The sequence below is a fragment of the Anopheles ziemanni genome, chromosome 3, assembly GCF_943734765.1.
Source record: "Anopheles ziemanni chromosome 3, idAnoZiCoDA_A2_x.2, whole genome shotgun sequence".
Lineage (NCBI taxonomy): Eukaryota > Metazoa > Arthropoda > Insecta > Diptera > Culicidae > Anopheles > Anopheles ziemanni.
Genome location: NC_080706.1, coordinates 74,630,671 through 74,658,423, shown reverse-complemented (window position 1 = coordinate 74,658,423; position 27,753 = coordinate 74,630,671). Strand labels below are relative to the sequence as shown.

Sequence of the window (27,753 nt, the reverse complement as noted above, 5' to 3'; positions counted from 1 at the left end):
CCTCATAAACACTGTTTTTCATATGAAAATGGTATGAATGTGATAAAGGTTATACAACAGGAGAAGAAAAAGAAGAAGACGAAGAAGAAGAAGAAGAAGAAGTAAAACAAGAAGAAAAAGAAGTAGAACAATCATTCTGACTAGTAAAAAAACAAAATAAAGTATAAAATAAAGCAAGAAATTTATTAAGTTATTTAAATAGTAGAGGAGGAAGGTTTAACTAAAACAAAATGGATTAAAAAATAAGTCATACTTAATGAGTTTCATACAAAGCAAAATTTGAATAAATTAAAAAATGTTAAAAAAAAACTGGATAGTGATTAAGTATCAAAGCAGGGAAAATGATAACAAAGAAAAAGAAGATAAACAATTTTTAATTAGTAAAATAATGCTAAAAAAAACAAATATGTAATGGTTGATGGGTTTTAAACAAAACAAAGTTTGCATAAATAAAAATGGTTTAAAAATTGGAAAGAAATTTGTCAGACAATAAAAACAAATTGATTCAGGTAACAAAGTAGTAATGAGATAAGAAGAAGAGGAAGGAGAAATGAATAAAATGAAGAGGAAAATAATTAAGATAATAAAAAAGCTATGATAGATAAAAAAAATTAGTAAAGGATTGCTGTATGTAACAAGCGTGTAATGGTTGATGAGTTTCATACAAAGCGTAGTTTGAATAATCCAAAATGATTAAAGGGCTTGAACTCAGGCAAATAAATTATAAAACAATTCTAACGTCACCTCGTAAATATTATATAGAGGTTGATTAAATAAAGCAAAAATAAACCCAAATGTGAGTAAGGACCTTTACGTCCGATTAAAACAATAAATGCTTGGGTTCAACAAATCAACAACTCACATTATGCTGTTTCCATTATCTTATCGGGCTACGTAGTGAATCATAGACTAGGCCCGTTCGAGAGGTTTACTTTGAGAGGCTTATCACCGAGCTTCGAAGCTCCGGGCATCAAACCGACGAGCCTCCACTTTACTAGATCGAGCCTGAACTTAGCTGTCACCTCCGTCAGCTTCGTCTGTCCTATTGCTCCATTCTTGAGGTGGGGAGATTTGATTTGCGGATTGTCTCACCTCAGCAAAAAGCAAGAAGGCGAAGCTCGTCGGGCGAGTTTTCCACGCACGCATACACACTTCCGCACGCGATCGTCGCGGTCGGCCCTCGCCAGCAGATGATAAAATTTCCCATCCAGCCGGCGCTATCGTCCAGTCGGCGCTTGCACGTTGCATCGAACGGTTTGGGTAGTCGAGTAAAGGTTCGCTTTCTGCACGCCGGAAGGAAACACGAGTGTTTTCCACGGAAAATCACGACATCGCAGCCTCCCGCGTGGTCCTTCACTCTCTCTCTCTCCCGCTCTCTCCGTTTCTCTCTCATCGCGTTTGAGTTTGCAACTCACAGCAACGTGTTTCGAGCAGATCTCACGTGTGCGTGCACTTTTCGAGCAGCGTCTCGCGTGTGTGTTCCCGCAGTCCCACAGCCTCGATCGTCGGTTGCAGTTGAACGGTTGGTTCAGTCGGTAGCTGACTTTGCTCGTGGTCGGATCGTTTCGGATCGATAGCTGCGCTTGCCTTTCTACAGCCTACAATCCCGTTCTGTGGCTTTTGTGAGTCGTTCGTGCAAGTTTTGGGATCGCCAGTCGATCTTTCCCGTTGGAGCAGTGATCTTGTGCCTAGTGAGCGCTCGTTGCGTGCGTGAATTCGTTGCTTCCAAAACTCTTTGTGACCGTTTGTCCAGAACCTTTCCGCCGCCACCATGAGAGAAATCGTGCACCTGCAGGCCGGTCAGTGCGGTAACCAGATTGGAGCTAAGGTAAGATGTTCGAGTGTGACTGGGATATGTCTTTAACATTATGCAGGAGTTCAGAAAGTCGAGTTATATCTGGTCTACATTGCAAACTATCTTTGAGTTTACACTTTCTTCTCAAAAGATCCCAATTCTGGGCGTACTTTCCCTATGTTGGCAACTGTTAGATAAGAGTCGGTTCAAACTTTTGCACTGGAACATCGGCATTGCGATAGGACTATCTCGGAAGTTGTCGTACACCCTGCGATAGACCTTGTTTTCTTGTCTTTTCTCCGAACTGAAGGGAAAAACAAACGAAAACAAGATCTTACCATGCGCTCTTTGTTCTGGTGGCATGTGGAGCTGATGCCGGCGTGGTGGTGCTGCTGCATCGCCACGACCATTTGCCACGACGCGGCCACATCCGGCCATGCCGTCGTGGCCTCGCTCCGGGCGCTTTGCTTCACGAAATAATCAGCCCCGTCTGCTTCTTCCGCCCGTACCCATTCGCATTGCTCTTACCGCGGACGAAAGAGGGTTTAAGGCCAGACGACGCGAAATTGCCATCATTCCGCCTGCCTATCGGGATAGAGTAGCTGGAGCAGCATTAGATATCCAGCCCTAGGTCTAGGTTTTGCTCGCTGGAAGCTAGCAACGCCCGATTGGCGTACCCATTCTAATTAACGGCCTCCGTTCGGCATGACTGACCGCCCGGAGGTCTGACGTTTTCGCGAACGGGATCCGCGAGCCGAGCTTCAAGCAGATCGCGCGCCCCGGAGCCGTTCCGGTGCGGATTTGCGAATCAGCGAAGCGGCTCCCAGCTCGGCTCGGAATGGATGGCCACTGGGACGTCAGAAAGAGATAGAGACGGGTGCGGGGGGAGAAATGGAACACTGGAGAACAGAGGCCGCACCACTGGAAGTCGGGAAGAAAACGAAAAGGAAGCGTTTGTGCAGTGTAACGACCTCCCACGGGACCTCAGCTGATATCTGGTGTCGGGTCGGGTTCTGCACTGGTACCCTTGGACGGAGGAACGATATGGTGTATAGTACAGCTTTATCAGCATTTTGGTTTCCTTTTGACGCCTTCCTGTGTTGGAAGTCGGTGCTGGCAGCGGCGTGGTCTTATATTTTTGCAACACGTGCACAGTTGCCTGAAAAGTTGAGCTGATCTTTCCATAGCGGAGGTAAGGCACATGTGTGTACCACATGTTTATCAACCGAGCTACATCTCCGAAGGCTCGCAAGGAGGGAAATACCATGACTCAAAAAAAGAACAACAATAAATATGCATATGCCTGAAAGGCTAGACCGGCAGTAGAATGCCACGCACACTCATCTCAGTTGAGAAGAATCCCATACAACCGGCATATGAATCATTGCAGGCAGACAGACGACGCAGCAGGCTGCGCGTTGCAAGATAAACACTTTCCCAGGCGCATTTTGTTTGTCGTTTGCAAACGAACGATCGTGTGCCGTTTTCGTTGGAATCTTTCGCCACTCACTTCAGGAGATAAGTGTCGATAAGTGTTACGCTGAAGAGCCCCGCTCGGATTTCGTCGGTCTTAAGAGTCCAATCATCTCGCCAGCGTTGTTATCAGCTTATCACTTCCTTGCGAATCACGACAAGTGTTTTTGTTTGACCAATCGTAAACCGGTGAGTCAAGGGTGATTTCTGATTCGGGTGTTCAACCAACAGAGTCTTTTAGCAATTACTCACAAAAATTGCTATATATCTTGAAGTGAAAATCACAATTGCGAAAAAGGGTAGACAGGCGTTGCTAATCAAACGTCATCAAATGATGGAGAGTGTGTGCTGCACGGTTCCATGGCATCATTCTGCGTGTGAACGTCCCGCGTTGGAGTTGCCCTATCGTCTCGTATCGCAAACGACATGGTGAAGGGGGCAAAGCGTAACGTGCCGACCAACACGAAGCAGACGCGATATTACCCTATCAGTCAGTTGGGCGGTTCACGCATGATAATTTATTTAAAAAAACTGAATTCTACAAAAAAAATAAAACAGCTAAACAAACCCACCAAATATAAACATTAGCTAATGATTGAGTGGAGAGAAAAAAGGCCATATCTTGCTCTGGAAACATCACACACACCGAAGTTTTTGTCGGTTGCCTTTGCTTTTAACAACATTTCAAGTATATGAACGCTTAACCACTCGGCCAGTGAGCCTTTAGTCCTTAGTCTGCAGTTTTGCGCTGAGCCATGAGAAATAAAACAAAAACCGTCTTCAACCTTGACCCTTCCCGCGTTGGGTTTTGGGAGTGTCAGCCGTTTTTTTTCTTCGCCATATTCATTTCATTCATAGCATTCCATAGCATGCTGCTCCAAGTGTTTTATTTGGCTCACACACGGCCCTCGGTAGCGCGAAAAGAGAACTATCTCACGCACACACTCCGTGGCAGATATGAAGGAGGAAAAACCAAAAAGATGAAAACCTTTCTCCAAGCGAAATGAAACGAAAAAAAAATATGGAAACCAAAAGACACGATGGCGTGATGGGCGAGCGGAATGAATGGGAACACTAATGGTTTTGGAGCACGGGAAGCTCCAAAGTGAATTAGATTATAAATCACACGCGCCGGGAAAGAAACGCATATACGTGGTCGGATGGTGAATTGTAGTGGCTCAAGCCTTCGTTTTTTGGTTTTTCTCTCGAATGTCTCGAAATGGAAATCCCATTCCATCGTCATCGTGAAGCGACACAGTCAGGTGCACACGCATATCTCATGATTACCCAGTGTCAAAACAACATTAATAATAGAGACAAGAAATGATTTGAACCTGCCCAGGGAGGTTGGAATGGAAAGTAAGAAACCTCCCGCCGACGGTTTGGGTTGGCTGGTTTGGCTTCGAATTAACATGCCACTAACCCTTAATGAAAGCGTGACCCTTAAGTGAACGTACTTTCACCCAGTGCAAAGGTTAAGTGCAGCTGGGAAGATAAGTTTCCACCCGATCCAATGAAGTAATGAAGTAATGAAAATCTTATTCCACCCAATTTGGAACACCACTAGATTAGGCTGCCGCGGTGTGCATATAGCAAAACACTAGCTTTAAGTCCAAAGAAATAACTCCATTGGAAGTACCGCTTAGCAAAAACCAACATCCTCTCAATAAGGGTCTCTGCATGGTATCGTTCTGATTACATAAACAGTGACCCACCGCTCGCGGGCACCTGCTCCATCAGCCATATTGTGCGTAAATGTAGTAGACCACTCTATTTGCGAACTAGCAAAATGGCTTCCAAATATGGCCGTCTAGTCAACGCGAGCAACTGCGAGTCGAGGTCGAGGTTAGGTGCGCACCCGAGCCGCGGCTGGTCTCTGGAGCTTTTCCGTTAGCGTTCCGATGATTGGCTTGAATTCGCAAACGTAAGGTAAAAAGCAAACAAGACGTAACCTTCCCATCTGTCAGCATGTCGGGTTGCGATGTGGTTGAACGTCAGGTGGAAGAGTTTCCACTCCGCTGCGTTCAACACTTGTTCTCTGTGCGGAATCGGCTCGGGAATCTCGCAGTGACTCCTGCAGGTCGAGACCACAAAACCGCAAATCTCTGAAGCGCAATCTCACGCCAACTTCGATTGCCGAGCTTCGTTTGCCACCGAAGATCACCGAACAATCGATTGGTATGCCGTTGGGATGAGGTGTGCGAATGGCGATGGGATAGAATTTCCAATTAGTTTCCACACTTTTCCTGTATGAAAGCATATCCTACCCTAGGCTTGGATAATCGGACGCATTAAGACTCATTAAGGGTAGCATTCCAGGGCGAATACACCTTTGTGGTTGAAAAGTTGAGCTAACTCGCTGTAACATAATCGAAAGATAAGTTCTATTTAAATCACAATCGTAAACTGGAAATCAATCTCGGCAAATTTTACAGCAGCAAATTTTATTGAGCCAAATCAGGGATCTAAATTCGGACTTTTCTGGCATAAGATAACGGTTGTCCACGGACACCGAAACAGACCCGAGCTTTATGGTAACCCGCAAACCGTGTTTACGCCCGGTGACGAGTTTTATTATGCCCTTTTTGCCAAACGCCACCGGTTCAATCTCAAGACAGCGCCGTCACGGTTCGATTGTTTTTGGTTCGTCATCGTCGGCCCCACCCCTCTTTCGGGCTTGGGTTTCTTCCCGGTAGCCGCCCGGTAGTGGTGGTGTCGAAAAGCGGCAGCGAAAACGGGAACGAGAAGGCCCCCGCGGGCCATAAATGCACTGCTTGCCCGTGCTCCTCAGCTTAAACTTCTAACGCCCCGCGCGGGAGTCATTAAACTCCGGCAACGCCACGATTCGCGAAGTACCGAGCGACGTCCGGTTTTCAAAGGCCAAAGCCGATCAACAAGCGGCTCGCGTGTTCTGGACTGCGGACTGCAGAAGGCTCTGGTAGCTGATTTTTCCCCCATTCGCGGGAGAGGGAAAATTAAATCAAACCCATCCGAGGTGCGCACGGTTCAGTGCACGATGATTCTGGGACTACCTGAAGCCCGGTGCCGTAGCGAATCGGTTATGAGTTATGGGCATTATTACTCCGTGCTCCGTTTGTGCTTAAGCCTCCGTCGTAGAGGTGCTGTGTGCTGCCCGGATGGGTTCCGCAATGGTTCGCTGCATCCACGCCAGAACCGGCTGTTTGCTACTAAGAACTTTCCGAAGGATAGATTAATGAAGAAACCCGATCGGTTCGGTGAACGGCGGATCTGAGGCTGCAACTTTGATCTGCCCAGTCAAAATCTCTAAGGGACGGTGGGAATTTGGCGCGTGGGAGCACAGCTCCAACAGGTCCCTGTGTATCTTAGCCTTAGAGATAGCCTAATGAGTATTATTTTACACCGTTGGTTAAACCCTTAAAATGCCAGGAAGCTGCTATTACTAAGTCGAAGAGGGATGATTTATCTGTCTTGAAGTAATAGCAAGTGACGCATTAAGTACGGTATAAAATAGCATAAACCACCACCCGGAATCGAGTTCGGTGAAGTAATAAGCTACTCAGCTTTGTGGTTTCCCCCCACTGAGTATGAAATTTCGGGGAACTCAGGAACCGTAGAAGAGTCCGATCACGATTAGGCGATCAATATGGAAACGCCTTATCGGACAACCGTCAATCTAAACATTGAATGATGGGATTTCGATGCGGTGCATCCGCGCCAGCTGCCGGCTGGCAAACACGAGAGTCGAGCGAGCTGAATGTGGTGCGTTGTTGAACTGTTATCTTGTACGTCGGTTAGCAAATATTTCTTTTCGAGGAGTCGAGTTCATAAAGTTTATTACGAAGATAAATAGTTTCCTCTATTTACATTCCTTAATGTTGGCACAGTTTTTCGATACCTGGAATTCGCCACTTCATTGCGTAACACTTTTTCAAATTTATAATTTAGCTTTTGATAAATCCTTTTCATAATTTTGGACATATTGACGTGTTACCTTAATTGTTTAACGATAATATGATTTGCACACTTTGGAGTTACGACTACATAATCTGATATCTATAAAATATATATATATAATGAAATCGATTTCCAAGATATTAGAACTTGTTGTTAATAAAATCAAAAACAAAAATCATTATATCAAAATTATTGCTTCGTGATGGAGCCATACAACTAAAGATTAATTAACATCATCATCGCAAAAGTCACCGCGCCATCGGGTAGCTTTACCAGTGAAGCATCCTACCTTCCAAGACTTCACCGAAGAGCTTCTCGCAGTTGCCACAAACTGGCCATCAACGTATGCGTTCTGGTGATCCAGAAGAGTACCTCCGGTGGTTCGGCGTGACTTTGCGTGTGTGTTCCTCGGCGGCCGGTTTTTGGTTTGTTTCTCACTTCCTAGAAATTCTGGCCCTAGACAAAACGGCCGCCGGTGCTCTAAACAAGTAATTAACATCGATAATTAACTTGAGTCGCCGACCGGCTTCGGGTCGGCTGGTTGCAGGTTCATGCAGACCCATCGATGCTTCTGTACGGTGTGGTCCAGTAAACTCTGAGTTAGTTGATGCAACCTGGCGGTGATATTTTTGGAAGTCCCCTACGGATCCCTACCCGGAAAACTTCACAGCTCGTGACTCGCGGGGAGGTCTTTGGACTTTCCCGCCTTTCGTAGGGTAGGCGTCTGCTGTCTCCCGGCGTAATTAGTGCAAGCTTGATGTGCAGTGCTGTCCCATGTGTTTAGATTCCCAGAGGTTGAGATGAAGATCTGATGCACCGCGGCGCACCGAGTTCTAGGAGTTTTCGGCGCTTCGGCGACGGTGTTAATGATGCGCTACTTCTGGTTCCGAAAGGCGACGGAGAAAATGGTCTACCGAGGTCAACGATCGGCCGGAGGGAGAAAGAGACCAAGCGTCTGGTCGATCAGAATGTGGAGGTCCATTCTGTTAAATAACTAAACATGACGCGTGAAGTGAAACACGATACACGATCGACAGCGTGCAGCTCGAAATCGGGAGCCACCAAGACACCAATGTCGTGCAGGTCTTTTCCAGGGCTTCCGATACAAGCTCCCGCCTCCTCACCGTTCCAGCCCGGTTTTGTGATGTAAAACACGCAGCTGTCAAAAAGCGGACCCAACCCGACCGGACAGGAAGAAGAAGCTAATGCTGACAAGGGACGGGGGTTGATACGGCCATCCTCCGTCGTTGCCTCGGAGCGCTTCACCGGAATACGGAATGTCTTGCCGGCGGCAGTTCGCGGTTTTTGGGCTGCGATTGCAAAATTGTCGTCGTTTGATGTGCGTGACGCGAATGACAGACAACCGGGACGTCGGGCGGGGCATTAGTGTCCTTGACTGGAATGGGCCGAGCGCAGAAACCTGTCGGACTGGTTCGCGGTGAACGAAAGCCCCAGCGGTTCGTTTCCATCACGGGTCAATGTCATGGGAGCCCAAATAAAGCCATTTTTCCTTTTGGTCAGCCAACCACAAAATCGTTATGTGTCGACAATTTCGGACAATTGTTCTCTTAACCGGGGCAACTTCCTGGCCGCAATAACAATGGAGAACGCTACCGTGCGAGCCTACCGGGCACGAAGATTGGAGTTCCTCCGAACATTCCGCGACATTAGTTGACAATTAGTTATGCTACGGACGTATCTCGAGTTCGTGTAGAACAAGTTCCTTCGATTGCTATCTTAGCATGACGATCTCTTCGATCAGTTTTGAGGTGGGCTCTGTTTGCACAAGTGTTTTATACGAAACAGCGGCCTTTCATTCTATCTCTTTACGAAGAACATAAAGGTAATTATTCTCCGAGGTATTTTTGACAAACTTCTGACGGCCATGTAGGGTTCTTGTGTTGAATCTCCTCTTGTATTAGAGGTTTGGATGGCGTGTTTATTGTCATATATCCAAACATTTATATATTCACATTTCTTTGGTGACTTATCCAATCATGTTTGTCTCTTACAAGACTACTCCACTTCTAAACGTAATAATAAAACAGTAAAATTAGACCAAATTAGTCTGAAGATGGAATCAATATAGACTCGCTAAGTCAAGAGATTCTTCCAGGAACAACCAAATCTGACGCCTTACACTGGCTCGAGTACATGTTCCCGGTGTTAAAAATAAATCTCCTCAAGTCGATGCTGCAGACGACATGCACCCAAAAAGGGGAAACGTGGTAAATTTTCACTTTCATGCCTACAAGTGCGGCTTTCTTGTTGCACTTGTTGTCCACCCTCCCTGCACAAACATGTCGTACAGGCATTTGAAGTGTGCGTCGTCTCTACACTTAGGCTTCGTTCGTCCCTCAGTCACACCCTGAGCTCGCGTTTTGTGCCTTTAATGATGTGCCAAGTTATCAACGAGCTCGGGATGCGTCGTTGTTGCATTTAGGGAAATCTCTTTGCAAACTCCCGCCCAATGGGAACACCCTTTCTGCCATGCTGGGACTTGCGGTTGGTGTTGTATTGAAACTCTAAATTTAAACCATGTTTGTCAGCGGCCCAACCTAAGCCGATCGCATTCGTAGCTAGTCTTCTTGGAACCGTGAAGTACCTCCAAAAATGTTGTACCTTCTGGTGACTGTGGATCTCGGAACCTGCGCGCATCTTTTCGAGTGCCGTCATTTTGGCACCAAACCCCTCCCTCAGAGGCTGCGCGTCTGATTAGGAATGTGTCGCAGCAGAACGAGATCGGACCAGGAGTTCTAGGTATTTCGCCAACTCGGGAACGGTTTTGGCGAGCTAAAAATACATCGCCTCTAAACACGCACCCGGCCTTAAACGCCGGGGCTGGACATTGCGGCGCAGTCACGCGATGTTGAAATAGAAAGCGCATGATTAAAATGGAGCTAATTGCCGGCAATCGTCCTCAGTGGCATCGGACGACGCTCTGACTCACGCCCAAGAACCGACGAAAATCGCGATCGCAGTCCCAGAAGTTCGGACGGTCGACGCGGGCTGTAATTTAATTTGATACAATTAATTAAACTTTCCCCTCGCGGCACAACATGGACATAACAAGAAGTCGCGAGAGAGGTCCGACTTTTTCTGCCAGGGCGGCAACGTTAATTGTTCTTTTGTTGGGCAAACAGAATCCTCTCGATTCCGAGGGCCTTTGCCGTTATCAGAGGGAACTGCACCGCTGTTGGTTCTGGATGAGCGAACGAAAGCGCTAGATCCAATTGAAGGCACGCTTATCGAGGTCACGTAGAGGATCCGCCTGCCGGGGAGGCCGGTCGATGGCTCGCAATCGGGTCTTGAGCGCTGAATCGCTCGCCCAAATGCAATCACAATCGTTGTTGTCCGACCGTTATGCTCCGTTTGTTGGCTGGAGGAGAAATTGTTAAGGTTTGTTTGTGGACGCCTCGGTTTTTGCTGCTGCTTTTAGGAAGCTTCAGTTTTTCTTCGTTTCGCGTAATGATAAGCGAAGTAATGGGAGAGGATCATTGTCCGTGCGTTTTACGAAACGATGCCAAACCTTCCAGAAAGATTGCGCCTCGAGTGGAGGACGACTTGTTTCCGTGTGCGCAACTATTTCTTTCCAATTTCGACAAGCGTTCATTTGCGTACGGACTGTTTGATATGTTTGCTTTCACCCAAAACGGTGTTGCTCCAATTCGATGTGATTTGAGTTGTTCCAGAATTATGTTTCCAGAGAAAAGGCAACCAGCAAATTCATCGTTATTAATGCTAACTTTCCATTTGTTTCTTTAATTCCAGGTAAGCGTGAGACGAACCTGCTGGACACTTGAGATTAGTATTTACCAAAATTCCTTGTTGAACACAGTGTCTAAAAGGTAGGTTTTTTGGAATAGTCTACCTGCTGGTAGCTCTACAAACCTTTTTGTGAAAGAGTTCATGCAAGGGAGCGGAAAATATGTCCAACCTTTGAAGAATTGTTGATCTCACCTTATTCCTCGATGGAGTTATGATTCGCGAGAAGAAAAAGAGATATGACCAAAGGGGGGAAATTAATTAGCTCGAAACAAGACCCTGATTTGTTCGCCATCCCTCATCTACTTTGTCGTCAAACCCCAAAGGAAGGTGCGTCTGGTGCGGTGGGGGAGGGGGGAGGGGATTCGTTTCCTTGCCTACTTCGCCATTCCGTTCTTGATTGCTCACCGCAATATTCGCGCCATTTCCTGCCACTCGCTGAACCGTAACATAATTCACTTGCGCGAGAAGCTAAGACTTCTTTAATCCGGCTTAGAGTGTTAATGCTACGATGAGCTCTTCTGCTCTTCACCGCGGACAATTTTCCTTGCGGTAGGAAAATACTTCGTGTGACGAACGAGCCACCGCGGTGGTGGAATGCAACGTACCGTCTTACCTCGACGCCGAAGAAACCTTGGAGAAGCCTTGGAGAAGCGTGGCGATGAAAATGCGAAAAATTTATCTGCTAGCATCAATCAACCCTACACACGAAGGGGGGAAGGCGAAAATCTGTAACGGTGGCACGCCCGGCCATGCCCCCACTCCGACGGCTCCTTTCTGCTGAATGCCGAACGGAACGGGAACGGGAGGACCTAGAGGCGGCTCGGGCGGCTAAGTTAAGGGTTAAGCATGACTGATTAAGATTGCCACTATATCGAGTGAGTGAGTCGGCTCAGTCCGCTTCGGGTTGATGAGGGGCCAATTTGGCTTTCATCTTTTACCTCCCCGCGGTTGCCGCGCAAATCCACCGTGTCCAGCCCCGGGGACCCCTCTTGAACTCTTGAAGCACGCCCCTGTAAACCCTGGGCTGCCAAATCGAGTTAATATCATTTACAACAGCTTTTGAGCGGCCCGAGTGCATGGCGGGGTTCCGTACCTGCGTGGCGCGATGCTGACAGCACCCATTCCACTTTGTCCGCGATGCAAATTTCCTCTCCTTTCCCACCCGTCCTCCCTTTGGCAGGAGAAAAGATGAAAACATGACGCGAGCTGTCAACGATGGAAGAAATGGCGATCGACGGGAAAGAAAAAAAGGCGCTTCCAGTCGGTTCGGAATTTCGGTGCGAGAAGAAGAAAACAAGCGAAAGTCTAATGCCTTTCGGCTGCCAATGTGCGTGTGTCGTTGGAAAGAGCATTTCCGGTGTCCGGTTTATTTGTTTTCACTTTTCCCACGGACCTTTCTGAAGGTACAACATTTAATTTGCGTCACCGTTTTGTCTTATCAGTTTCGAACGCTTTACGCAGCATAATGTTTTACGTGCTGTTTTGTTTTTCGGTTAGTTTTGTTTCGACTTCCTACTGATGTTTATGGTACGAGAAAATTATTTTTAGTTGTAAACATCTGCAACAACACTTTGAATGTATTTTCCATTTCGTTGGCTCCGACCAAAAATCTCCTAATAAAAGGTAATAATTCTCGAGCCCATAATGTTCCCCTTGCCACCAAAAAAATGGTAATGTTTGCCATTTCAAACAAAAAACATGAGAAGTAATCTCTCCACGGGGGAAGTGGCAAGGAAAATAGAAATCGGCTTCAAGCCGAGCACCGACTGAAAGTAGAGCATTGAAATTGATTCCATCGTTTGTGTTTTCTCGTTTTGTTTGTCCAACGTGTTTCGCGATCGCTCCCATCGTGTTCTCCAGTTTTTTTTCCCTTTTGATGCCCATTTGGCAAATGGCAAATCTGCGAATCGATTTTCCGGATGCCCCCTCCCCTCCCGCCACCCGGCCGTTCGCGCAAAGTTAATTGTCATTTCGTGAGTTCATTTAGAAAAAAAAGAAAAACAAAACGACGGTACGGTACCGGATGGATCGATCTTTGGATTGGCTTTTCTTTTACGGGGGGCCAATGGAAAACTGGCCGGCCACGGAACGACGATTGAACGATTCATGCTGTGACAGACGGATGGTCGGTGCTTCCGGGGGTGGTGGACGCTGGATGAATGGTTGCGAAATTGGAAAGTCGATTTGGCTTCATTGTTTTCTACGGAACGTAAGTGATTGAAGCTTTTTTACCGCTTTCCAGCAGCTTGGCCGTTAACCTGTCCAAAGTAGTTAATGGTGGGCTGGGAAAATGTGAAAATTGTTCGCGACAAACTGGCAGGTGTACTATAAGAAGAAAAGTCAGTACAAAATTCGCAGACGAAAATCAAGGGAAACACTACTTTGCTAACACTACGCCAACACATAATCTAAATTATTCGGGCATGTCTCTATTAACTTGAACACACCTGTTCACTGAACAATCACGCTGGAATGCGTCGAAGAAACGGTTAATGGCTAACGAGGAGCTGTAAAGAAATTGCAAAAATACTAACGGCTCTTAAATAAAGTTAAAAAAACGCTCAACCAACCGTGCCCTATTTTTCATTAATCTTGTGCGCTGATTAATTGATTCGTGTTTCTGTAATTAGCTCCTGTAAAGTAATGCACCGGTGAACATGTTTTAGCCAGTGGCTTGTACTGATAAATTGAATAAATAACTCTTCAAATCGTCACTATCGAAAGGATGAAAATGTTAGGGAAAATTATTTTAAATAAAAATTTGCTAAAACGAGAAAAATGTTGGAAATTATGTAAAAAGAAGTCATCAACAACATTTGGTGATTGTTTGAAAAACAATAATCTTATAATTGAGCACACTTTATTTGGGAGTTATATTTTTATGCTTATTCTAAAGTTATGTTTTGACTCTTTCCAACAAAAATTTATTTGAAATACTTTCAGGAAACACCGGTCTAAATTCAGTTTTGGACATAACTTACTATTTTTTTTACATTTAGTTGTTTTGAGTGATTTCATTTTATTTTTAAAATTATGACATATTTCAAATGATTGATATTTTACCGAGTAGTATAAACCTTACTATATGAAATTTAATGAATACTCCTTGGCATATGTCGCATGCATACGCGGATAGATGGTTTTTTTACATTAGAACCATTTAGGTTAATTTCAATGAAAACCCCAACATTTCTACGTTTAATTAATCTTCTACGTAAAGCTTGCCGAAAGTTGTAGACAATTTTTGGTTTGTGCGACAGAAGTTATAGATTTTATGCATTTTCATAATGTGTTGTTTTCCTGCTAACCAATGTAGAGATCTTTCATGTTTGTTCACTGTAGAGAACTTTATGTTTGTGTTTAGTAAAACTGAGTTTCAAATATAAAAATAAGATAAATTTATTAAAAACCAGGAATCAACGGAGGAAGGAACTTGATGAGTGAACGGTTTCAGCAGTTTTCTAATTTTAAGTGTACATTAAACTTCATACAACAAAAATAAAAACAAAAATATGTACTAGGTATATAACGAAGTAATTTAAACTTAAGCATAAATCATGCTCTTTTTAAACGAGTTGTTATTCTATAGAGCCTTCTTGAGTTCGCAGTATTTTCAATTGCTGAAATACGCCTTTCGTTGAACCGATTGCTCCAAGCTGAACCGGGGAAAAGCCCAAAGGCGGTCGGTGGAAGTTAATCTGCTCCGAGCAGCAAAAATAAGCGCCCCGGATTCCGTTCGTCTGGCTCGCACGCGCACTTCATTTGTCAAATTGGATCGAAAGAGAAGACGTGGAGCGGTAGGAGTGCGTGAAACTGGGTCATGGGCGGTCGATTGGGGTGAGGAGGGCGGAAAATCTGCAATCCACCGCTGACGTCGATCGCCGTCGATCGCTTGATCGATCGAACGGTGGAGGAGGATACGTTTGGCTAGCAGCAACCGGTGTGGAAGCCGCTGAAGACGATAAATTGGGGGGAGAACCTACATTTCGCTCGGGCTCGGGAGCGGTTCGCTGTTTTGGGGGCGCTTTTCTTCGCGGAGAAAATTTTTCAATAAGCTGATTCAACGGAAGGAGAGCAAGCAAAAGAAATAAAAATAAGCCGTGCTAAACAACGCATGCTGGTTGGAATTAGAAATTGCGAGATGGCGTGGCCCGCGGACGGGTGGGGTGTGGCGTCGGCTACGGTTTGCGAATTTTCATGCGACCACAATTTTCGCAGACAGCGAGACCGGAGAAAGGAGGGAGGGAAAGAATTTGGCTCATCGTCTTTTCCTTCGGTTCATTTCCGCCCAACGGGTTTTTTTTTATTTTCGAATAAATCTTTCCCGTCTTTTCGACAGCGAGACACGGCGCGACAACATCTTGGGGGAAAAATAGAGGTGAAAACAAGCATTTTCTTCGCCCGGAAAGCTCGAAGCAACGTTTGACCACCGTATCGAACGCGGAAATAAAACCTACATGATTAACGCAAACATGCGGCTGGAACCGATTTTCACCCACGTGTGGAAAATCCATTAATTACCACGCTAATTGCCACCTGGGTGGACGGCGTTGCATTGCGAGGGGGAGGCACTGGAGTGCATGGACCGTAATCGCTGGGGCGAATTTGGGTTACGCCTGGTGTTACACCGGGTGTGCTGTAATTATGACGGTCACGGTCCTCCCCCACGCTGTTTTTCCCTCCCCAAAACCGATCGTGGTTCGATGGAATTTTGATCGATTTGATGAGTTCGATAGACGGAGGTGTGTGAAGGTGGATCGTTGGGTTCAAAAAAAAAAAACTCCATAAACGTAAAGCGAAGATAGGAGCGAACGTACATCAATCAGGAAGGAATGTGGAGAGCCCAACCCGAGCGACATATGCACGTGCTTCATGATCGAGGTTAATGCACACGCGGTGAAATATGAAGCCCTTCGACGTGAAGATCTTATCGGTTTCGGTTCCGTTGCCGGGAAAAAGTAATATGAACGTTTTGGAGGTATTTTTTTACCGACATAATCAAACCCCACGTTGGTTATCTTTGAGTTAAAAATTAAAAAAGGAAATTGTGAAGGGTTTGAAATGATTTATTCAACGGCCATCAGTTCCACATGATTTTGGGCTTTTTTCGATATCGAAATACATCTCAATTGTATATTAATTAAGTGAATGGCACCTCTTTGTGTCTCTTTACAAGACACTTTCTACCTAAACCAAGCGTGCAGATTAAATTTCGAAAAGCGCGTTGCGGGACAATTTTTGTAACAAGCAGCCATTATGATATCGCTTGTCCGGGAAAGAAAACGAAAAAATAAATGATCGTTCGTTCGTTCACGATTTGCATTTTAAAATCAGATAGCTCGCCCGCTGACGGACGGGGGGGATATTTAAGAGGTGCGATGGTGACGTGAGGTGAAAAGCGTGATTGGTGCACCGTTAGTCTGTCCGCGTGTGGCGTTTGATTTTTCTTTTACTACCGGAGAGGCATTTTTTTTTGTTGTGTGTTTAATTTGGACATTTAATGGATTGTGATTTAACATGGGGTGATTTAAATTTAAAAAACTTACATGACTTCTGGACCCGCACGAATTATTGCTCGCCCGAGAAAGAGGTTTTCGGGTTTGTTGGAGTGCTTTCTCGACCGGAAGAGGAACACATTCATTTTCTCCCGAACACGCGGTAACGGTGGAAAGTTGAACCAATTTCCCGGGGGCCTGCGTTACGGAAGGCATATAAATGTCACTCGATGCTGGAGAAAAAAACTGTCCCAACGTGTCCGACTTGATGCATGTTTCCATCGCGCGCGCGATTTGGAACGAGATTCGTCGGGAGGGAAGAAACAAGCGTCGGTGCTGAAACCGTTAGAGGTGAGGCATGTCGCCATAATCACAGATTGCGTTCGAAAATGGTCTTAAAAATATGAAACAGTCGAATTATGTCGTTTTGTACAAGTGAACTACAAGTTCACACGGACCGACAAAACAATGGACAGATCTATTTCGGATAGGAATTCGGGCACGGAAACGACTTCCGCCGCGTTCTACTACGAAAAAACAAGGCTTTCCCGAAGACTTATGAGGTGTGAATTCTGCCGTCCGTCGAGCGAAGCGATCATCGTGTCGATCGTCAAGAACCGCTACTCCACCGGTCGACGTTAAACTGATTCAAATTGCTCTCATCACGCTAATTGCGGCCTGGTAGGCACACGCCACACCGAGGCGGGGGCATTTTCCACACGCCTTCCCGAAGGCGAACGACATTGATCGCATCGCGTTGTGGCGTGACAACGATTTCTTGCTCCTAATGTGAGCTTCTTCGGTGGAAAAACAACACTCCAGGCCCGCTTCCATCTCTTCTACAACTTCTTCAAGGATCAACAGGAAGGAGGTTCTTCGCACACACCTGCTTCTAGTTCTTCTTCACGCGGGTCTGCAAAATAACGCGTTTACAAAACCCGGTTCCACGCGCCAAGATTGATGTTGTGGTATCGAGTTCATCCGCGGGGTGGAGACCGTTTATTATGGTTTATGATAATGTTCTGTTTGCCTTTCTTTCGTTCCGGGTCTTTTTTATTTAACCCTGTTTCACTCAGTAGCAAGATGATCATCATGTCGAGCTCGAGCGGTACCGTACGGCCAATTTTGGGTCGTCAAGTTGTACGGTTGGAAGCGATTAAGATGAACGGCGATTAAGCAGTGCCAGTTTTCGGTGCAGTTTTCGGGTTGTTGAAGCGTTGTTGTTTTCCTTTCTTTTGGGTACATGGATGGTAGCCTTCGTTTTTAGTCATAACCGGATGAGGTAATTGGATCCTGACGATGGTCGTTCCATGCGATCAGCTGTAGGGGATGTTTTTTTTCGGACGGGGTATTCGTGCTGTTAACTCTATTCCAGTGTGACACATTTGTGGTAGAAATAAACGTTCTGTTAGTTTTGACTTACGTGACGTGAGTTTGAACAAGACGTGAAAGAATTCGTGGTTTCCAATATTGTGGAATAAAAATGACTCCAACGAGAAGCTTGTCTTACTAGATGTCGTCAACTCATCGAAGAGAATGACAAATAGAATTGTTTCTTTAAAAAGAAATCAAATGATATACCATTTCGCTTGGAAATATGCTAAATCACAAAACGGAATACTTTCCATAAAAAATATTTTGGTACTTCACTGCCACCATCGTACCGGCTTGTGCTATCATCTCTCACAATTGTGATATCATCTGCCACGATTGTGGTATACATGCCTCACTTGGCTTGTCATCTGTCACGTTTGTGGATTCATCTACTGCGTTTGTCGTATCATCTGATTAGTTTGTCCTATCAAATGGTAAACCCTGTAAGTCAGTGACTCGATTCAACTAATTCTCAACTAAAGTAAGAGAATTGGGGGTCGTTATAGACTCCAAGCGAACATTCACAACGCATAGATTCACCAGGGATTTTGTGACAACTAAATATTTATGTACCGTCTCGACAATTAAGAAACAGAGACTTATTTGCAATTGACCAATACCGTACGAAATATGCAAGATTTGGACCACTTCATCATATTATGCCAAGTTATGACGAGCATTCCGTTTTTATAGGTCTAACAATATCAAAATCAATGATTAAACATTTTGTTAATTCCAATCATCGGTAATTCTTATCTTTACTTCAACTGTGAACTTAACTTCGAAATAAGTTATGTTTAGTTTGGTACACTTGCTTGACGACAAATAAATAAATGAAACAATATTGTGAAAGCTTATCTTAACAATAACTTCTCTTATATAACACTCGAATTAAAATAGCTGCCATTTGACTTCAACGTAATTTTCGATTTTAATATCTTGAACACGGCTGAAACTTTTTTCTTAAAAAAGACCTTTCTTAAAATTCAAACCTACATTTGAACTAAAAGTTTTAGATATTTTTGTACGACCAGCTCTGAGAACTAAGTTGACCACCCCTATTTTTCAAATCTGTAAATGCCTACTTTTTGCTATATTTTTGGTTATCTTTTCGCGTTTGCACCATTTTGCTAATTTGATGTAAAAAAAGAGTAAATTCGAGTTCTTTCCAACTTTTATATCTACAAAATGCATAATATAAATTAAAAAAAGGAGCTATCAATCAAATACATTATGCAATATTAAGAAAAAGTCATAGTTTTGCGATTACTAAAATTGAAGAAAAAAAACGATTTCATAGTCACGCATCTCACACAATCTATCGAAACGCTCGTGTACGGAATAATACGAAACCAATGGAAAATTTTAAAAAATCCACGAATTCAGGGACGTTGTAGCGTTTTTAAATGAGCGATCAAATGACCGTTAAAAAACAACATCACAAGTTTCCAAAGCAATGTACTCTAGTGTTAATCATCTTTGGTTTACGGGTGATGTTATTACTCAGAACGATATACATTATTTAAACACTTCGACCTATTTTTACAGCTTCATTTTCCGAGTCGGCGTCACGCTCAGCTTCTCAACATGGCCAATTCCGCTCGGCAGCTGTACGCATTTGTTTTACTTTTGCTCTTGCTAGTTTTTTTCCCCGCCAATGACTAATCCGTATCGGTCGAATGCACCCGCTCGTGGGGGACATTTGTATTAATCATACCGACATGCCCATTAATGGCTGCGCTTTAACTAATTGTCGCGAACAATAAGAAATGGTGTGCGCCCTCCAATCGAGCTCGTTGATCGTTCGCGACGCTCCATTTCGCGACGGCGTTAAATTCCATTCCGTGCCCGGGCCCGGACGCGGATCCGATGGCCGGGAATGTCAGCAATCCCACTTACCATTCATGATGTCTTGATGAGGTCTTGCCGGGTCCAATCGGCGGGAGGGGGAAAGGAGATAATTGGAGCCGGAGTTGGTTGACGAAAGTCTGGCCCCGCAAACAGCCAGACAATAACAACACATTCGCATTGTCGGATGGGGGATTCGGATTCGCGACGGATCCTCTGGTTCTGGAGCGTCGAATAACCTTCTCCTTCGAAACCCATCTCTTCCACTCGATCTTCGGTTTGGTTTTTGTCTGAAAGCATCGGCGAGAGAAAACACCACAAGCAGCACAAGCGAACCAACTCGAGCATGAAGTCACCGGGAAAGTGCTAATGTGTGCTCGAAAATGTTCTTTCCGGACGTGCACTGCAAATTTCTGCCCGGAGACGGGCACGTTCGAACGTTCTTTCTCGACGGTTTCTTTCGTCGATGTGTTGCTTCCTTTGTGAGCAAAAAAGTGAGAGTGGTTGCTTCCTGATGTGACCCCGAACATATGTCCGTCGGTGATGAAATAAAATATTCCATTCGCCGGACCATACTGCACCAGACCTTTGGCCAAAACAAAGCCAAAAGTGAGACGCCTTCTTCAGCCTTGGTTGAGCTGGAAGAACTTCAGAACGTTACTTTGTAGCAGTTTTATGGGTTCATGCCGGAACTCCGGACGGATGTCTCGGTCCCGGGGAGCGGATGGGGGACACATGGAGTTCACATTTCAGGGCCGTAGAAGTTCGATATTGCATTCTGATGTTAATGACGTTCAGGTTGCAGCTGCACGGGATGCGACATACGTCTTATAGGAAGTTGTCGATGGCGTCGATGTGGCGAAATGTTTTTTGTGGAAAGGTACAGCGGATTGAATGACAGAACACGCATGTCGACGGCGAAGAACATGTCATAAAACATATCGTAAACATGTTGGATGAATGAGAATGATTCATCATCAGGCATCAAGAGTAGAATTCCGGTGAATATTTTTCCCAGAACTGTGCTTAAAAATTAGTCACGCATTAAGTCGAGTGAGAAGAAATCCAAGCAAATCCAATAGCAGCTGTAAAACGGGAATAAAATGCTTGCAGACGTGCTAAGACGATAGTCATAAAAGATAGAACATGTGCCACCGTCAACTCCACAACTCCATAAAATCATGATCTTCATCGAAATCAAATAATAAAACCGTTGTATCATAACTTCATTTCATATCTTTTTTATTCGTCACGCATCACCACGCCGAATATTTCCGCGTTTTCCTGTCCCCAGCACAACTTTCACGCTTATCGCATCGATCATTGAGCAGATCGCTTCCCCACCGAAAAGGCGTAGCAAACGCATGCTGGTGTCGCGGGGGCCATAAATTATGCTCCGCGGTGTCTAAAAATACTAATAAGCCAGTGCGGCCGGTCGTGCGCCGCCAGGCATATACATGATGCACCGCCAGAGATGCGTTCTTTATGCGATGGTGGAGATGCATTTCGGGAGATGCAGAAACATTTTCCAACTTGGCGACCCGAAGGAGGTCCCGGTGGTGGTGGAAGCTGGGACTTCTTGACAGAAGAGTGTCCCTTGCAGAGTGCGAGTGCTGAAAATAGGCCGAACTGTGAATGTGAAAGATAAATTATGTTGCTCCCACACGGCGGCATGTCTGTTCGACGACCTGGACGATGACCTGGACGAACGCGAAAGGTGAACGTACCCGATGCAGTGGTCGCCCGAAGTCTGGTCTATGTCGGACGACGGGGATGATGAACCTGAGCGCAGTTGGACTCCACGTTGGATCGTCATCATTTAGGGACCGATTTCGCCAAAAGCCTAGCGTGAGACTACAGCGGGGTTCAGGTCCACACGAGAGCTCTCCGATTCGAAACGCCTTCTATAAGCGCAATAGCGCAATGGGAAGCACACGAGACGGGAAGGTCTCCAAGGCCACTCGGACAAACTTCCCATGGTTATTCGAGGTGGTCTGGTGGCAACCGCGGGTGTACAAATCCCAACTAGTCACGTCCCGCAACCACCGTGACCAACAAGCCATCCTCTGTTGCTGCGGGTGCTTCTTCGTCCGGAAGTCGAATTATTGCTCCACGCCAGATCAGTGACGAGGTCTCCTGGGGTTTACTGAATAGAACGCCTTAATTGCGGGGTACAATAAACAAATATTATTCGCTACCAAATCCGTGACGTCTGGTTGGGGTGACGGCGAGGGTAACGCAGATGTGTCCTCCTGATGACTTTGTTCGAAGAATACCATTGGCCACCCGTAGACCTTCCATTGTGTGATCCTCAAACTTGCGTGAACAGAGAAAAACTCCCGAGCATAGCAACACGATCCATGTCGTAATGCTTGTCTAGAACGTCTTCAAACAGGCACGTATAACCATTCGCGAAGGTATTCTAATCGATGCGATGTGATTGGAAACTCGGGGGAATGATTGTGTTCCATACACGACGGTACTTTGTCTATTGTTTGTATGTAAATTGTCAACCCGACCCAGTTGCGTGATACCTCGAGCGAACGGGAAAACCTTAACCTTCCCTGTTGATCGGAAGTGACAGTTATGTAGCGATGAGTAGACCGCAGCCTAGCCGAGCCCTCTCGATGTCGGTTGATTCTTATAATTTAGCTCCTCATCCGTTAGCTTCCAGGACCGCAGAAGTTCCACTGTTAACGACCAATGGAGCGTTCGTGCGTTCGTGCGTGCGGCTTCTCTACTGTTTTTGGGCCACCCTTTTCGGCAAAGGAACCACGACCGGGCGGTGCCTTTGGTTGCGGGGTGCCAAGAGGAGTCGTTAAAAAAGGAAGTCAAGTCTACGGAACGCTGGTTTTGAAACATTTCGTTTATGGTTCGACCGCATACCGATTTCGGGCGAGCGGAACGGTAGTTTTGTTTTTTTGATTTTCGGTGGATAGGATGTCGACCCGTCCGGTAATTCCTGCATGCTTCTAAACAATCGTACATGGAACAGTAAATTATTGTGTCACGCTTTGCTAGCCCGGAAGGGGTGGCCAAGATGATGGGTTTATGAGATGTTCTACAAGTGAATTTCTTTCGAAAATTGTGCCACCGGAATGGGACCCGGGGAGCTTCTGGAGGTCCACAGGGGGTCCCATGGAGCCTCTGCATGCTGACACGCTGTTTGATGTTCGTGGTGGTGATGTGAGCCAACTCCCTTTATGGCCCTTTAGCCCAGATATCCGACCATGTGAGTCATGTGTTTGACGGGAAGCCCTCCAGAAAAATCGTTTTGTAGTTCTGGGGCTATAATTTAGAAGAGACATAACTAACCATCTAACTAACATAATATAAGTTTACATTTCGCTTTCAAATTAGATTTTCATAGACAGTTTAAGAAGTTAGATAGCGGGATCGGGGGTGGTCATGCGTTTTAGGTCCATTATCCTCCTGGCGATCGTGGTCTTGGCGTGATCTCGTATCGAAAAATGATGTCGGTAGCTAGTTCCAATGCTTTCGTTACAAGCATTCAACAGGAAGCGCCTAATGAATGCAGCGCGAGAATGTTACATGAGTTTTTAATTAGACTCTCCGTTCGTTCTCGCCGAACTTCTGTCGGCACTTCGGAAAAAACCCCTTCTCGGTCTATTTTTTTATTTTTCCTCCAAACCATAACAACCAAATCCTAGGAAAGAGTTATCGCCTGACACATCAACAAAGCCTGTCTGACGCCACACAGTGACGCCAGGGTACGAGCGTGGGCCGAGGTGGGAACCTTCTTCTGGTGCGTTTTTTCTTTCTCTCCACGAAATTGGAGGGAAAACGCTAACCCTTTTTGGGGATTTATTTTTGGAAGAAGTTGGCGCTAGTAATTCGGTGGAGCGAGAAAATGCCTCGAAGACAGTTGGATGGACGTGGACCGTTTTCCGGGGGATAGTCGGTCCCGGATGCTGGCCGGGAAAGCTGGCGTTTCACTTGCATGCAGGCCGTGATTTATGTTGCGCTTTCGCGAGTGATATGTTGTCACTTCCGTATCGTCGTCAATGTCAGCGCAGACTCTCCGCTTTCGGGAGCTGAACTCAAAAAAACCCGTCAAATGAATGAATACGTCGCTCTAGTTTACGACCCAGCGCAGTCACCATTTCTTTAATCTCAGCTTAGGTGAAAGACAATCCCTCGCCACCGAAAACCACCGGACGTTGGGATACCACATTGGGAAGATGAATGACCCGGCTCCGCAAGATGACCACGTGGAAAGACCGTTTAACCTCACTCGCGGTAGCGAACGGAAACGCTAAGCCCCGGAAAGGTCTCATCATGCCACTCAAGCCGACAGCATTGAATTTCCCTGCGTGCGCTTTTTCTTTCGTTTCGTTTTCCGTTTTTCCAAACTAATTGACGACCGCTGTCAACCCCGGTAGCCGAAGACAAAACGCACATTGCGTGCGTGCGGACCGCGTTGGTTCCCTTGGGTTGGCACCGCACCGATGCACCGATGCAAGAGGTCTGATTTATTTATAGTCATTAACTCCACTGCACGCCGCCGTCGGGTCTTCCTTGTTTGGGGCAATCTGTCCCCGCGCGGTAGTTTATTTTTAAGGTCCCGCCACTTTTCCTCGGGGTGGAGTGTGTCGCTCTCGGGACGAGTCCCTCCCGACTCGGGGAAAACCACAATCGAACGACCCACAGAAGTACCGCCAGGGGTCGTTAAATTTAATTTTTATTTCTATGAAAATGTTAACAAGCGCCTTCGGACATGCGTTTTCCCTTTTGCATGAGACCTTTTCGAGTGGTTTTTCGGGAACTCTCTGACAAACGCTAGTAGACGAAGTGCTACGCGACACCGATTATGGCTGCCGTGGATTAGATAAACGGTACGCGGGATCAGGAACCTTTTGCGGTCACATAAAGGGTGTTTGGTTGGATGGGTTGTGTTGGCCGTAAACTTCCTCGAACGTTTCCCGGAGAGCGTTGGAGAATTATGACTGTTTTCCCTGCCGGAGATGAATTACGTTCAGCTTCCTAGAGTTCCCAGGAACGAAGCAAAATGTCACCATGGCTCGATGCAAACTAATTCGAGCGTGTTAAAGCTTACCTTCCCTAAAACTTGGGCTTACCCGCGGTAGTTCCCGTTTATCCCGGAGGATCGTAAATTATTTTTTAATGACTCGGTAAGAAATTTGTCGCCTGAATACACTCCGGAGGAGCGCTGCTCGAAACCCACATCGAACGATCGGTTTTCGATCCCTCGCTGGGAGAAAGAAACATAACGGAGAATGCCTAAACCAAACTTCCTAGGGGAGTCCCAACCGGCACATATGGGTTGATTTGATACGCGTTAATGAATCCTGCATTGGAGTGGTTTTACTATCGCACGCTAGCGCTTTTGAGGCGATCGCCCGGGAGCCTCTGTTCGATACAGTTTATTACAGGCCGTAAACGGTGGGAAAGATTTGAGAAAATGACCAACGACGCAAGTTTTCTCGGTGCTTTATGGGTAGGAAGTAATTAAATGGAGATTCGGGGCAAATCTCTAGGGATTGGAGAGGGCTTTGAAAGGGCCCGATTAAGTGTTTTAAATTTGGATCCCCGCTTAACGAGCGACTCCTAAGTGGAAGCTAATTATTTTGGTAAACCGTAGGCAAAGGTATCATATATGGGCATGATTTAGAGAATCTGACAAATAAGTTTTTGAAATTTCAACATACACTAACACTACAAAATTTCCTCATCTCTTTTGTTGCAGTTCTGGGAGATCATCTCCGAGGAGCACGGTATTGATGCCACCGGTGTCTACAATGGGGAGTCCGATCTACAGCTGGAACGCGTAAGCGTTTACTACAACGAAGCCTCAGGTGAGAACGAGCGCTGCTAATCTAGAGCCAGAAGTGACGTAGGAGAAGCAGAAGGCATCTGCATCCAATGATAGTCCCATACAATCAGCACAACTCTGACCGTTCAATTCTTTTGCTAGCAACAACTCCTTGGGCTTCTTTTTGCCCGTGTCTCTACAAAGCTGAACGCCACCAACTCTCTGATCCGTTACTCGTGTTAATTATCGATTCAGGCACTGCGCGTGGTTTGTAGAACCGTTGCGGTACCGTCATTAAGTTGTTCTATCGGGGAGTACAGATGACGTAGTAAGAATTTGCGTTTGATGTTGCAATTCCGCAGCTGGGCGGATACAACGAAAGAGGGAAGACCGCTGTCCCAGCTATTAATAGCTTCCGGTTGTCGTTGTCATTCGAAACGATAATAATTAGAATGCAGGCAGGATGGCCCACGGTGGACCTCTAGGACGTGCCGGGAATTGCATCGATTCCCCCGGATGGTTGCATCGGATGTTGAGTCATTCGCCGGTTCGAAAAATCACGTTGTCGGAAGGAATTGTAGTTGGTTGTTTTGCTGATTCATGGTTCTATCAGAAGTTTGGTGAACATCGGATCGCTCGTCAGCATCATATCTTATAATTCGCCGTGTGGTGCGGGTTTTGGCTTTTTCCAGCAGTTTCCCGCTCGTCCGGTGGGAAGTATGTGCCGCGCGCCATCCTGCTCGATCTGGAGCCGGGAACGATGGAGGCGGTCCGCTCCGGCCCGTACGGCAAGCTGTTCCGCCCGGATAACTTTGTGTTCGGGCAGTCCGGTGCCGGTAACAACTGGGCCAAGGGCCACTACACCGAGGGTGCTGAGTTGGTCGACGCCGTGCTGGATGTGGTGCGCAAGGAGTGCGAGAACTGCGACTGTCTGCAGGTAGGTTGTGGTAGAACTTCTCGCTTTTGGAACGGTTGTCTTATCCGTGTGTGCACGTGATTGCATACTTTTAGGGGTTCCAGTTGACGCACTCGCTCGGCGGAGGTACCGGATCGGGTATGGGCACGCTGCTGATCTCGAAGATCCGTGAGGAGTACCCGGATCGCATCATGAACACGTACTCGGTGGTGCCGTCGCCGAAGGTGTCCGACACGGTGGTGGAGCCGTACAATGCGACGCTCTCGATCCACCAGCTGGTGGAGAACACCGACGAGACGTACTGCATCGACAACGAGGCGCTGTACGACATCTGCTTCCGCACGCTGAAGGTGCCGAATCCGAGCTACGGCGATCTGAACCATCTCGTCTCGCTGACGATGTCCGGCGTCACCACCTGCCTGCGGTTCCCGGGTCAGCTGAACGCCGATCTGCGCAAGCTGGCCGTCAACATGGTGCCGTTCCCGCGTCTGCACTTCTTCATGCCCGGATTCGCGCCGCTGACGTCCCGTGGCTCGCAACAGTACCGCGCACTGACCGTGCCGGAGCTGACGCAACAGATGTTCGATGCGAAGAACATGATGGCCGCGTGCGATCCGCGCCACGGTCGCTACCTGACGGTCGCCGCCGTCTTCCGTGGGCGCATGTCGATGAAGGAGGTCGACGAGCAGATGCTGGCGGTGCAGAACAAGAACAGCAGCTACTTCGTCGAGTGGATCCCGAACAACGTCAAGACCGCCGTCTGTGATATTCCGCCGAAGGGGCTCAAGATGTCGTCGACGTTCATCGGCAACACCACCGCCATCCAGGAGCTGTTCAAGCGCATCTCCGAGCAGTTCTCCGCTATGTTCCGTCGCAAGGCCTTCTTGCATTGGTACACCGGCGAGGGTATGGACGAGATGGAGTTCACCGAGGCCGAGAGCAACATGAACGATTTGGTGTCCGAGTACCAGCAGTACCAAGAGGCGACCGCCGACGACGAGTTCGAGCAGGAGGAATGCCAGGACGAGATGGAGGGCGAATGCGTCTGAGCGGCCGGCCGGAGCGAGGGGACGCTGTTCCATCTCCAGCGTAACCGACAATCTGTGCGGATGGTGCGCTGCCCACTTTCGCATTTTTTTTATTATTTATTACAATTTCTCGTAGCTAGGCAAACGATTTTATATTCCGAATACCGGAGACTGCGTGTGTGTAAAGAGAGAAGGTAGAAGGAAGTAACGACATCGTTTATAGTAACGGTAACATACTGGCGGAAAGAAATCGGATAGAACGCAAACATAACTTAAGGACCTCTACTCGACCCCTCAAACTTAACGATCCTCTCCGCGAGAACCAA

The 27,753-nt window shown here is 46.5% G+C and overlaps 1 protein-coding gene across 2 annotated transcripts; it reads left to right on the top strand.

Annotated features, from left to right (window-relative positions):
• Positions 1-75: 75 nt before the first annotated feature.
• Positions 76-27,448, top strand: LOC131289627 (tubulin beta-3 chain). Of its 2 annotated transcripts, XM_058318923.1 has the most exons (5): positions 76-97; positions 1,764-1,828; positions 25,418-25,526; positions 26,179-26,420; positions 26,495-27,448. In XM_058318923.1, exons 2-5 carry the CDS (start codon positions 1,772-1,774, stop codon positions 27,446-27,448), a joined length of 1,362 nt encoding a protein of 453 aa, XP_058174906.1. In that variant the 5' UTR covers positions 76-97; positions 1,764-1,771. The 2 variants fall into 2 exon arrangements, with proteins under 2 accessions (XP_058174906.1, XP_058174905.1); XM_058318922.1 differs by lacking the exon at positions 76-97 and having other exon boundaries at positions 1,772-1,828; positions 26,176-26,420.
• Positions 27,449-27,753: the final 305 nt, after the last annotated feature.

Excerpts from the sequence above, each read along its gene's own strand:
- LOC131289627 (XM_058318922.1), top strand. The coding sequence starts at position 1,772 with ATGAGAGAAATCGTGCACCTGCAGGCCGGTCAGTGCGGTAACCAGATT. Across the intron at positions 25,527-26,175 it reads TTACTACAACGAAGCCTCAG|CAGTTTCCCGCTCGTCCGGT; the intron begins GTGAGAACGAGC and ends GGCTTTTTCCAG. Across the intron at positions 26,421-26,494 it reads AGAACTGCGACTGTCTGCAG|GGGTTCCAGTTGACGCACTC; the intron begins GTAGGTTGTGGT and ends GCATACTTTTAG.